This window comes from Molothrus aeneus, chromosome 18 (genome assembly GCF_037042795.1).
Source record: "Molothrus aeneus isolate 106 chromosome 18, BPBGC_Maene_1.0, whole genome shotgun sequence".
Classification (NCBI taxonomy): domain Eukaryota; kingdom Metazoa; phylum Chordata; class Aves; order Passeriformes; family Icteridae; genus Molothrus; species Molothrus aeneus.
This window is the reverse complement of record NC_089663.1, coordinates 8,600,895-8,613,919: the sequence shown is the minus strand read 5'-3', so window position 1 is coordinate 8,613,919 and position 13,025 is coordinate 8,600,895. Positions and strand designations below refer to the sequence as shown.

General features: G+C 46.4%; 1 protein-coding gene across 2 annotated transcripts in view; it reads left to right on the top strand.

Moving 5' to 3' along the window:
* Positions 1-13,025, top strand: part of ULK1 (unc-51 like autophagy activating kinase 1) — a 74,394-nt gene that overhangs the window by 47,628 nt on the left and 13,741 nt on the right. The window contains exons 14-19 of one of the 2 annotated variants that reach the window (XM_066562192.1): positions 1,861-2,023; positions 3,251-3,311; positions 3,609-3,698; positions 7,623-7,748; positions 11,478-11,629; positions 12,436-12,519. In XM_066562192.1, coding sequence (XP_066418289.1) covers positions 1,861-2,023; positions 3,251-3,311; positions 3,609-3,698; positions 7,623-7,748; positions 11,478-11,629; positions 12,436-12,519 — 676 coding nt within the window. Of the gene's footprint in view, positions 1-1,857; positions 2,024-3,250; positions 3,312-3,608; positions 3,699-7,622; positions 7,749-11,477; positions 11,630-12,435; positions 12,520-13,025 lie in introns of both variants that reach the window. The other variant, XM_066562191.1, reaches the window with a different exon arrangement.

The window sequence follows — 13,025 nt, the reverse complement described above, 5'->3', positions numbered from 1 at the left end:
GTTTCAGTGTGCCATTGCCTGTTGGATGAGAAGCCATTATGAAAGAAGCTGGTATGAGCAGCACTAGCTTGTCTTGGCAGAGATGGAAAGCTCCTTGGAACCCAAACCAGTTGCTAATTCAGGGTGTAGCTCTGCTTCCTTGGCTGCACATTCTGTGTGTTCAAGCAGGGTCTCTGCAGCCTGACAGTGTATCCACCTCCTTCTGACCAGCATGTCCAGGCACCACAGAGGGACATTCAGCAAAGCTGTTTGCTCAGACCAGTGGTCTCATGAAAGATGATCTGAACTGATGGCTTTTCTCTCTGGTTATCCAAAATGGTGAAAACTTTTCTGGAGGGCAGAATATTTAAGTGACCAGTGAAGTGACATTCCTCCAGCTCACTGAACTGAAAGGTTGTTTTTGAAGGCTCTTGGTGAAAGCTGCCTTTGACTTTGAACTCAGGAATGCTGCTGGTGTGATTGGTAAGGGAAGGGAGAAGGATGGGACTTTTTCTTCCCTGGCATGACTGTTTTTTTGCTCTGTTCTCTGAGTTTCTCTGGGCCAAAGTATCTCAATTTGGTATGGGAAAGACCGAGGGGCACCAGCAGAAGTTGATGTAGGTGCTCATGATGTGAGCTGGACAGAGAGGACAGATCTGCTCTCCTCTGAATGTTTCATGACTGTGTCCCTGAGAGCTTCCTCCCTGCAGCCTGGAGTTGAGGGTGTTGGCTGAGGCCCTCCTGGCCATGAGACTCCAGGAATGAGCAGATGGTGTGAAAAGCAGACTCACTCTCCTGAGCTTTCCTGGTCTGGGAAGCTTAGGGATGGTACAGAATCACTGCCAGACTGGGAGGGGGTTCCATGTTAGAGGTTTACTGCACCTCTCCTGCTCTGCTGTGGAAGTTTTGCTGATGGAGGTGTGCTGGCTCAGTCTGGGAAAAATGCCACGTCTGCAGGGCAGAGTTGGCAGATTGGGTGGAAAAGAGACAACTTGGGCAGCTGGAAAATTCCTTCTGCCTGTATATCCTGTGTGTGCAGAGAGAGGGAATCCCCACTGCTGCAGCAGGGGTCTGCAGGGTGAACAAGGTCTTAATGAGGCCCAAGTGAAAGCTGCTTCAAGTCTTTCTCAGCCTGGAAATGCATTAGGATAAAGATTGTGATCTGCTCTGTGGGCAGTTCAGCTGCCTTAAAGCTTTCTTAAACCACCCAGCCTCCTCCATCTGTCTGCAGTGGGAGGGGATTGTGGGGCTGTTCATCATTTAGCTGAAGGAAGCAGGAAAATGGGACTTTTTAGGGACTATCCTGCCTCTGACAGCTGTGAGCTGTTTATCTGCTGGAAGTTTAATGTCTTTTGGGCCTTTCTTTAGCTCCTTAGCAGCAGTACAGCAAAACAGGGTGGTCTTGGAAGTTCAGGAACACTTATCTCCATGTTACCAAGTGCTGCAAAAGCACAAATAGAGACCAGATGGTTCTGTGTTTAAGAACAAAACAGAAAAAACATAACCCTAAAGAACAACCAAAAGTATCTCTGAAAGTTCCTCTCGTGTTCCCAGCCATACTAAAGTGAGTTGGTAGAAAATGTGTGATTGATCCAGAACACCTCAGCAGAGGGATGCAGTACCTTGAGTGAATTTTTCCTGTCTGTGGAGCATCAGACACACTGGAAGTATGTTTTGTGTAACAAAAGGTGCACTGTTCTGACAGGGACATGAAAGGCTGTTCCTTTTCAGCAATCGGAACAGCTGCTTCTGGCAAACCATCAGCCCTGGTTTATCAGCAAAATGTTGTTTGTAGCCTTGTCCAGCTCAGTTTAAGGGATGGAGGAGAATGATGAAGTAGCTGTGCTGAAGGCAGTGTTTGTTTTCTCCTTGAATTAGCAGTCCCTTGGAGAGATGCAGCAGCAGCTGCAGGAGAAGGCACTGGCATCTCCCACCCAGGACTCGCCCGGGTTCCTGCACGGATCCAAGGACTCTGCAGGGAGCAGCAGCAAGAATTCCTCCTGTGACACAGATGACTTTGTCATGGTCCCTGCACAATTCTCAAGTAAGGTGGTTTCTGAAAATGCAGATGTTCTGAGGAGAGGGGGATGTGGATGTTAAGGATAAATATTGAAAAGTTGAAGGAGTGGTTAAACTTGTCTGTTTGGACTGAATAGTAGGAGTGGTTTTGTTTTCAAGCTGGCAGAGACATCTGGCTCACTGGCTAGTTTGATGGGATGTTTTGTAATTACCTTTAAAGGCAGGATTTGAGAGTAAAGATTACTTGAGGACCTCAATAAGAGATTGAACCTGGAAATCCAACTGGAAAAGAAGATAAATAGGCTCACAGGGAAAAGTCTCTCTCACAGAAGCTTTTACCTTGTTATCCTGTCTTCATTTTCACTCAGCATCGCAGTCCAAGACAGGATTTCAGCCAGCAAGCTGGATTTTACAAAAATCCCTGAGAAAAACTAAAATATGTTGTTTTTTCTTCAAGTGCTCTGAATTTCAATTTATGACCTTTACGTGTTTGTACTTTGATAGGACTTGCTTGCAAATACAGATGTACATAGAACCAGGCCACAGTTCAGCCACATGCCTAAGTATGTCCATGCACAAATCCTTATTTAACCAGCAGAAGGACATTGTTCAACCTTGCCCATATGTGTGATGCTTTGCTGAGTTGGAACTTGGTGATAAATGCTGAGATTCCTCCTTTCACAGTTGCACCATTGTATTAAACCAGGAATTTGGAGGGGTAGAGTAATCTCTGGAAGATCTCTGCAATCCTTGTATTAAGGAGGAGCTTGTGTTTTCCCTGGAATCAGTGGTGGGACCAGTACACACTTGCCTGGTGCTGGTCATGTTCCCAGTGTTCAGATGTTTGTTGTGGATCCAGCTGCCAGCTCATCTGGCTGCCCTGGATTTTTGCCAGGGAGGACAGGGATGTTCCAAAGCTCTGTGAGGATCTTGTACCACTTCTACACAGCAGCCAGTGACTTGCACCAAGTGGACATGGACCTGTTGCCTCAAATGATTGTCAAGCCCCCTTCAAGAGGACTTGCTTTCAGCCTAAACTTTCCAAAACTTCAGGGTGTAAGGATTAGCAGCATCCACCATGAACTTCAGCTTCAGCCCACGTGTGGTTTGCAAAACACTGACTTCAGGAACAGCTCAGCAGGGCTTGGAGGAGCAGGAAATTCTACACAAAATCTCAATTGCTATGAATGTATAAACGTTTTTAAGAAAATTATCTTTAATTAATCTCTTTCTGCACTTCCTTGTTCCTCAGGTGATTTAGCTGCTGAGGCTGCAGGAGGGAAACCAATCCAGGACAGTCTGATGTACAGTGGGTAAGATCACCAAGGCACCTGAAATTGTGCAGCCACTGGAGCCTGCTGGGTGTTTGGGACTGTGGGGTTCTGGTGGATGGGAGGGAAGATCTTCCTGAGTTATCAGCCTTTTTTTCAGGGATGTCTGTCACCTGCCTGGTTCTGACCATTTTCAGTTGTGGTGGGAGCAGGGTGACAGTGCCCAGAGCTCCCACTGATGAGGTGCTGGGCAGACACAGCTCTGCTGCTGTGCTTTGTAGCAGGGAAACAGGGCTGGTTCCCAGGCTCTGACAGCTGAGTTCTTTCTATTTTCCTCAGGAGTTCCCTGGTGACTTCAGCAGGCTTGGAAAGCCAGGGGAGGACACCATCTCCATCACCCCCATACAGCAGTTCTCCAAGCCCATCTGGGTAAGAAAAACTTTTGGTGGTGTCTGTGCAACACTGAATAATCCAACTCCCATTGACTTCCAGGGGGGATTTTACTGCTGTTGGTGTGCTGGGCAAGATCCACATCTCTCCTCTTAATTAATGGGTAACAAGAAACACCCAGGAGAAACTCCCCAGCCTTGGGCACTGATCAGTCCCAACTACTGAGCCTGTCTCTCCCTCTTCTGGCTCTCAGGAGGGGCTAGGAGAGAACACAGGAGAGCTGGAATTAACTCTGTTCCCTGAGGGGCAGGGATTGTTCTCAGCAGAAGGTAAATGTTCTCTGCTGGCACGTTCCCCCAGTGCCCAGCCCTCAGAGGTGGGGAGAATTCCACCTAAAGACCCTTGTTTCTAATTCTAATTTACTGGACAAGTGTGAGGGAGTGTTGCTCATCTCCCCTTGCTGTTGAAGGACAGATGAGGGCCTGCTTAGTTGTTTGTGGTTTGTTGAAAAGCTCCTTGTGCTGTGGCTCTAGAAAGTAATACTGGACCTTACTTACTAATGGGAGATGCAGGAGTAGGAGGAGCATGTGCAAACAGGCATGGTCATGGGTTTCATTCCAACTAAAGCAGTTGCTCTAAACTCAATTTTGGCCTTTAGAAGTGTTGTAGGTGACAGCTGCCCACAGTACCAGCTGCCCAGAGGGGCCAGACACTTGTGTGTTCTGAAGGTGTTAATGGACTTTGGAAGGTGATCCCCTTGACTCTGGGCCCTGAAGCTTTAGAGTATGGGCTTAGCTTGCAGGGAACTGCTCCTGTTGCTTCCCATCTCGTTCTTGCCTGCTGGGGAAGCAGGACAGCTTTCATCTTCTGTTCTCTCAATATGGCACCTGTCGGGGGAGGATGGTTTAAGGGGATTTCACACTGGGAGATGGATGACCCTAAAATCTTTTTTAAGAAGAAAATATAGTCCCAGGCTGTGTGTTGAACACATTTGTCATGAACAGAGCCCAGAAAATGACAAAACATAGCCTCAAAGCATACAAATTTAACAGAGAATAATATAGCTCAGAGCCTGGCTGACGTGATCAGATTAATTGGCAAGCGTGTACCACAGTGTGGAGTTTAATTGCATGAGGCTTCTTATGCCATGGCCTGCTAAGCTTTTTAACAGCTTATTCCTTAACTGATTCCTTTGCATTCTGGAGATCAGTCTCTATTAAAGGATTTGGCCTTGCTTCTGGGCAGCAGTGAGGAGAAATTCAGGGAAGTTGACCACAAATGCTGCCCAATTCTCACTGTTCACCAAACTGGCCTCATCATTTTCTAGTGGATCCCAGGGTGGACAGTCAGTGCCAGAGGCTTTGATCTAAACATGTTTCCACTCTCACTGTCTTTCCTGCTCCTTCCCAGCAGCTTCTGTGGAGCAGATGCCAAACCCTCTAGTGCTACTTCCCACTTTTGTGTCTGCCTTGAAGTAACACTGAAAAGCTCATTTCTGTGCTCTTTGGGATGGGGGTAAGGCATCAGTAATGAAAGATTGGAGCAGTCACTCTGAGTCCAGAGGACAAAGCTTGCTCTTTGCTCTGTCCCCTGGAAGTGCTCAGAGCTGGTGCCACCCAGCTGTGCCCTCACTGGGTTTCAGTGCCCTTCCCTGCAGATGGCACCAGACCTGTTGGTTCAGCACTTGGCTCCACTGGTGCAGAGGGCTCCTGGTTTTCCCTCTGCCTGCTCACTTGGAAGAAACATTCTCCCTTCCATGTGTGGCTCCAGGCTAGCAAGCAGTGCTGGCTGCACTCCATCTGGGACAGAAAGCAGGGGCTGTTTCAGAGTGGCCAGCAGTGGGTTTTCCACAGGATGTTATGGTACACTGACAATTCTCCTTGTTCTTAATTAAGAGATTAGGAACTGGACAGAATAAAAACATGCCAATATTTGATCCTTTTTTATTTAATTCTTTTTTTTTTAAACACTTCCTTGAAGATGCTTAGTAAGTCTAATGAAAGATAATTCATTGGATGTACCCCACAGCACTAGATTTAATACTGTTTTCAAAGAGCTTTTAATTACTGCCAAGTAGTTAAACTCCCTGTCCCAGCTTTATCTCTTGGACTTTGCAGGTTTATGGTCAATTGCATTCTTAGGGCTTGAGGCCATTTAGCAGGTTTAGCGTGTGTCACCTCATTTGGATAATTTCCTTTACAACTTGCACCATGTGAAGGAAATAAGGATTTGATAGAACTCTTGGGGAGAGGGAGAATCCTTTCACCCAAGAATTTATTTTCTGATAAAGAATTTTGATCAGATAGAAAAGATAGCATTTGAAATGTATGTTCAAAGTGAGCACAAGGTTTCACGTCAACCTTCAGATTTCTTGCTAAAACTTTGTTTTGTTTATGTGTGTCACAATACCATGTTTTATACTCATGGAAAGCAGACACATCAAAGCCTCACCTTTTTGCTGAACTGCTGGAAAGCTTGAATGCCTTTTTTTTTGTGTGTGTGTCAGTGAAGAATCAAGGCATGCATGCTGCCTTTTGGAGACAAATAGGAAATTAAGAATCTCTTTTCTTGGTGGAAGAAATAAGTGCACACAAGGAAGAATATATGGAACTTAAAAAAGTTGAGAGTGGAATGAAAAGATCAGAATTATTTGATCATTCAGCCTTGATGAAAGATCTCTTCCAGTTATTTGGCTCTCCTGTGATGGAGAAGTGTCTTCACATGCACTGTGTGGAGATCTGCAGACACTTTACTGCAGATCACCTTTGTTCAGTGCTGTCACCATAAACCACAGAATGCTATGACCTTCCTCAAAACAGAAATTCTGGTAATGGGGTGCTTTGAACTACCAAATAAGTCACAAACTCTTCTTTCTTCCCCTGAATACATGTGTGTTCTTGCTAAATTAAGTATATCCTTTCATGTCATGTAAGATATTTCCATTCCAAGTGCTAGACCCCAAGGAGTGATGCTTCCATCTTGCCAGGGGCAGACCCAGGTGTGTTCCTTGCTTGACAACAAGGGAGACTGCAGAAGCCTTCATTACCAATAGGATCTTCCTGTAATTGTTCAACATCCCTGCAATTGGTGTTGTTGTAAATAGCAGTTGTAAATAGCTTTGCCATGGCAATTAATCCGAGAATTCTGGGGCCTTTGGGAAAAGACTTTAGGCAGCTGCTTAGTTTAATGTGGTATTTGCATGGGTTTTGTACAGCATGGTTTGTGTGTAGCCTGGTGGATAGGCCAAGAGTAACCTGGGGGAACAGGTATCAGACATGAGCCAATTAACCTGCTTGGATGGAAGGAGCCTGAAATTTGCAGAATGGACTCATCCCATTTTGTGTGTGTGGTATTCTATCTTGTCCTTGATGGGTATAGAGAGATACCAGCTCCTGTCCCTCAGATTTATTTTCTCCTGAGTTGCCTTCTCCACCCTGCAGTTAACTTGCCAATATTCTGGTCTGCAGCACTGCATTCCCTTCATGGTGTGAGGCTTCCACGGGGATGCCGTGGCTGCAGCACTGCCTGTGCCTGAGTCAGTCACAAGCAGCTCTTGTCAGCAAAGGCTGTGCTGGTGTCCTTTGTGAGCCAGGGATGTTTAGCCCCTGCTCAGCTCTGTCTGCTTGGCTGTGGATCTGAGCTGTTGGAAACTGGGCCAGCCATGGCCTGAAATAGCAGGGCTCTGGTTTTCCTGGAGGGAGTGGTGTGCTTGGGTGAGGTTTGAACATCAGGCTGTGGGTGGGAATGGTGCTGGAGGAAAGGTGCCTGCTTTCAGGAGATGTGTGGTGCCATTTCCCTTTGATATGACTTTGAACCACCCCCTGCTGCAAACCCACAGCCCCAGAGCAGCCCAGGGGACGCTCTCTGCGTGCAGTTGCTTCATGAAGATAAAATCTCCAATTAGCTGGTGGAAGAAGGCCCAGCCCTTACAGGAGGTTGTCTCTGTGTGTCTCCTTCCCACAGGCGGCCAGGGCAGTTTTCCAGCAGCAAGTACGGCCACTCCGTGCCCATCCCAGTCCCCACACAGATCCACAACTACCGGCGGATCGAGCAGAACCTGCAGTCTCCCAATCCTTACTCCTCTCCCCGGTAAGTGCTGGGGCTGGGACCAGGGGCTCTGGAAACAAACTGCTTTGCACTGTGCTTTCTGTACCTCTGTAAATTTTCCTGTGTGTTGGGCTCTCCCCCTCACAGAATCACAGAATAATGAGGTTGGATGAGACCTCTAAGATCATCACGTCCAACCTATGCCCTAACACCTCAACTATAGCACCAAGTGCCTTGTCCAGTCTTTTTTTAGTGGTGATTCTACCACCTCCCTGGGAAGAGCATTCCAGTACTTTATTATTCTTTTGCTGAAAAATTTCTTCCTAATATCCAACCTGTACCTTCCCTGATGTAGCTTGAGACTGTGTCCTCTGGTTTTGTCAGAGACCAACCCCAGCTGTCTGCAGCCTCCCTTCAGGAAGGTGTAGAGTCACCTCTAAGCCTCCTCTTCTCCAGGCTAAACAGCCCCAGCTCCTTCAAACGTTCCTCGCTGTAGGGGTGTGTTTTGGGGTGGTTTTGGGATGTTTTTGGGGTGTTTTTGTTGTGGTGTTGAGACTTATTTGTTAGCACTGTCAATTTTGCCTGTGTGCTTTTATGTGAGAAAGCTCCTGTCAGCTCAGAGTGAAGGCTGAGCCACTTTGAGTCTGACAGCTTTTCCCATGCCAGCTATGGATTGGGCATCCAAATGTCCAGGCAGAGAGAACCATCCATCTGGCAGATGCCTTTATAAAAGGAAAATTTGAGATAAACAACTGAAATGGATGGGACTACAGAACCTACCTGACTTTACCTTAATTGGTTCCTGTAGCCAGTCATGCCATAGATGATGTGTTGTGCACGAGTTGCATTTTAATGTGGTTATGCAGCCAGGACTGAGTAAATCATGAGCAATTTAAGCCTGTGAGGCAGAGCATGTTTTCTTAAGGCTGTCAGGAAGACCCTGATGCCAAGTCTGCAGCAGACAGCTGACCTGAGTGCAGAGGTAATGCCTGGTACATCCAAGACATGCAGGGCTTCTTTCTCTTCTCACATGTGATTGTTGGCTGGCAGCAGCAGCCCAGGTCATGGACTGATGGGAAAGAGAGCAACACAGGATCTTAAGGAGCTTGTGCAACAGGGGCACTCAAATAGAAGTGTCTAGGAGGTGTCATGTCCTCTCTAGGATGAGTTGTGTTGGTGTCTGGATTAGTTAAAGTTTAGATTTCGAAAGTAGGGTAATACCTACATCAGCCTAAGTTTGGGCTTCAGCCAGCCTAATTCAGGATGAGGCTTATTTGAAGTGGACCCAGAAGCAGAGACACAATATGCTGATACTGATCAAGGATAGGGATTAGCAGAAGGCTTGGTCTGTGCCACTGTTAACTTTAATACTGCTTTATGTTAAGTTTTTTAGGTGTGTGGCAGGTTTTGTGGTACTGTTTCCTACATGCCTTATGTTTTTGACAGCAAAACTTGTGGATGCTGTTGGTTTTGGACCTTACAAGAGTCCTGGTTATCCCTGTGAGGTATAAAGGGAGAGCTCTGTGCTGTGCCAACCCAGAGCTGCTGAGCTGAGCCTCACAGCCCACAGCTACAGCCAGGGAGCAAACTGCCATGTTTTGCTCCTTTTAGTCAGCTCTGTGTAATGCTGAGGGTGGCATGTCCCTGCACAGGAACTCGAGGAATGGGCCCCATCAGGGTGACTCACAGGCTGCTTTTAGCATCTTCTCAGCATCTCTGGCGTCATGTTTTTCTGCCCCAGGAAGCCATACTTATCTCTGGCCATCACTTCCTCTAATCAGCAGGTTCAGGAGACACCCTTCAGGAATGGCAGGAGAAAACTCCACCAGGCATTTTGTGATTCCACTTTTCCATCAGGTGGATCAAACAGGCCATTGGTGCCGAGTGCTGAGTCGTGTTTGCTGAGTCATTTGATTGCAAGCCTTGACGTGCACTCTGGTGGCTGAGAAATGTCCCCCTGTCACCTGGCTGGCTGCTGTGTGCCCGTGTGACTGCTGTGGTTGTGCACAGATGGGTGGCTTGCTGAGGTGCTAGTTAGGTGTGTGTGCCTCTGGCCACATCACCTGTCCTGCTCCTCTGCTGGCTTACCTGGGTCTCACAGGGTGGCATTTGACATTCCACATCTTCCAGCAGCAGCAGTCATCTGGTGGTTTTCTTCTGCAAGCTCCTGATAGATGAAATTCAGCTTTCTGCATGGCTCATGGTCTGGAGAATTAAAAACATGGCAGGGCAATGCTTTCTGCCACTGAATATCTAGGTGTCTTCTCACCTTTCTCTTTGGAAATTCATTTTGCTTCAGGGCCAGGCGCTTGATGAACATTGGCCTCTGAATCTGGAGCAACCTGAAGAGAAGTGATTTTTAGGTTAAAATTTTCAAGTATTTCCTTTTTTCCAAGCATGTGATTATAGCATGGATTTACTTGGGTGCAGAATGGGGTAACACATTGAATAGGGGCAGGGGGGTTGGCAGATCAACTACTCAGCTATCTCAACTACTTAAACAGATTTATTTTTTAAGTGTATTTATTTTCTGAAATGTGGCATAAAGTGAAATATACACCTAGAAGTGTTGCTGAGTAGATTAACTGACAGTTCATCAGGATGATTCTGCCAGTCCTGGCACTGCTGAAACCCACATCCTTTGTTCCTTCTGTTCAGATACATGAGGGCAGTTAAATGCAGCATCCCTGGCAGAGGAGGCAGGGTACCTTAGTGACAGCATCTTTCAGTGGCTCAAGCAAGGAGGGGTTTTTTTCAGCAGTCATTGATTCCTGTCCAGAAAACCACCTACTGGTTGAGACTAATGTTCTTGTAACAAAAGAAAACATGTTTCAAAATTGAGAATAGAATGAAGGGCTTGATGAAAAGATTGTGTTCTCATATAGAGGAGTGTAGTGGGAATCTTGGTGAAGGAGCCTGCAGAGGCAGAATGGCATTACAATTTAGGTTGTGTGTTCTTAATAAGGGTGGAAAGATTAACATATTGAGAAATAATTAATTGATATGCAGTAATCCTGTCTCTCTCCAGACTGATTGTTGTGGATGTACTCACTTTCCCACTAGTTTCCTCTTCTGTTTCATTTTAGCACTGGCTAATACTCAAGGTTCCTGCATGTGTGGGCTTTACAAATTAATTTTAACTCCCTAAGTTGAGCCTTTACAAGGAGTTGAAGGTGTTTAGACAGGCAATTCTCACTGTTCAGCCCAAAACCCCAAATTCCTCTGGGTAGCTGTGAAGTGTTTCAGATCTGACAGCTACACACTTGTGTTTTGCTCTGTAGCTCCTGATTGGAGTGCAAGCTCTGCTGCAGAGCAGTGCCTTGGCGCCCTTTACCTCACATTGAGCACAGAGCTTTCTGCCTAAAGGCTGCTCTGACTGAAGGGCAAGTGGCTCAGCACAGGAGGCACTGGAATAAAGCCCTCTCAGGGCATTCTGGAGACACTGCCTACAATCAACATCTTGGACATGGCAAGATAGGAAACTGTCTTGTTCAAGATTGATACCTGCAAGCATCTGAAATATCTCTGAAAAATGACTGTCCTGCTTACAGCTAAGCTAACCTGGATTGTTCTTTTCATTTATTTGAATTGAAACTCTTTTGAACGAGGATTATCACCTTAATCTGTTTTGGTGTAGTCCTAGAACAGTGGGATTTTGATCCAGGATAAAGAGTCATGAAGCTCTGCTTTTGTGGGAGTGACTGTGTGTGTTGTGTGATGCTGTTCTCCTTCCTCTGGAGTGACCCATGTGCTGCTCTTGTTTCCTCTAAGGTCTGGCACGGTCCGGAGGTCCAGCAGTACAAGTCCTCTTGGTTTTCCCAAAACTGGTGCTTCCCCTCCTTATCCTGGAGAGCATGGATCCATGCCCAGCACTAAGAAGCTCTCCTTTGGTGGTGCCAAGCCGTTTATGCCATCACCACAAGGTAAGATGGCAGCTGGCACGTTGCTGTCCTAATAAAATCATTTGCCTCTTTCCTGTAAAGAGGGGGGTTTCCACCACCTGTAGCTGCCAGGTAGTGGAGAGTTCAGATTGTTGTGTTCCCCTGTGGTTCTTCTCCACAGACAAGTGTTCTGACCTCAGTAAAATGGAGAGAAAAATACCTGTTAGCCCCAGGAGAGGCAAGCTTTGCTTTGGTGCCTGCATCAAACATTTTGCTGCCCTCAGAAGAGGGCGTCTGTAAGTGCAAAGTATGTTTTTCCTGGCTTGGGTTGGGGTGAGAACAAATAAAAGCCAATTATTGTCAAAGCAAACTTCTGACCAGCATGGAAAGGGCTTGAACTTCCAGACTGAAAAGTTTTGGCTGAATATCTCTTAGCCTGATCTAGATGCTAACAGGCAGTTCCAGTGGAAAGGGACAAGAGAAACCCCAATGTGCAATGGATGCAATTTTCTGTTTTCTGTAAAAGAACAGGTTGATATAATGAGCTGTTTTATATCCCTGGTGTCTTTGATCCTGTATTTATTAGTCTTTGCTTATGGGGAAATACAGAATATTCATATTCTATTCCTCTGAACTGCAAAGTCAGACTAAAACTTGCTAAACTAATACCAGGCAGAGTTTTTTTACCTCCTTTTACAGGAGTTGATGATCTTTTCACCACACAGCTAGGGCTCAGAAGATGGAAGAGATAACTGGCATCTTTCTATAAACAGGTGGTGCATAGTGCTGTTCTTGCCTATAAAAACTTAATACTGAATTAACTTCTTTTTTATTTAATTCACCCACAGTTGGAACAATCCCAGAGCAGCCCAGCCAGACTGTTATCCCATCTTCCCTTGGAGCAGAAGTGAGAAGCCGAGTTCCTGCTGCCGGTGCGTCGGTCCTTGCCTTCCTTCATTATTCCCATGGATAAAGCCAGAACTGTATCTCAGGGCATTTGAGGTTGGGTTGAGTGCTTCAGCAGCTTCTCTGGATGTTTGGCCAGCCAGGTCTCTGTGTGCTGGTGGGAGTTGGGGTTGTTCTATTCACATCCTGTCAGCCAGCATCTTCCAGTGCTGACAGGCCCAGTGTTGCAAAAACTCAAATTTGGGACTTGGAAGCCAATGGATTGAGTGAAGGAAAAACATCTCAAAACCTCTAACACCTCCTCTGCCAAGAGGCCTGCTTGGTGTGTAGTTTCCTTGCTCCTGAGCTCTGACAGTCAGGGTTTGTGTCTCTGAATGGGTGGCAATGAAAGAAAGAAGCTGCACTTTCATTTCCCTGTTGTTCATATCTCATCCTCCCACAGACTCAAAAATGACCAGGCCTGGCAGTGCTGTGGCTCTGCTCAGTACCATGCTTAGCCATAGAAGGTTTTGATCTGCAGCTGTTTGAGCTG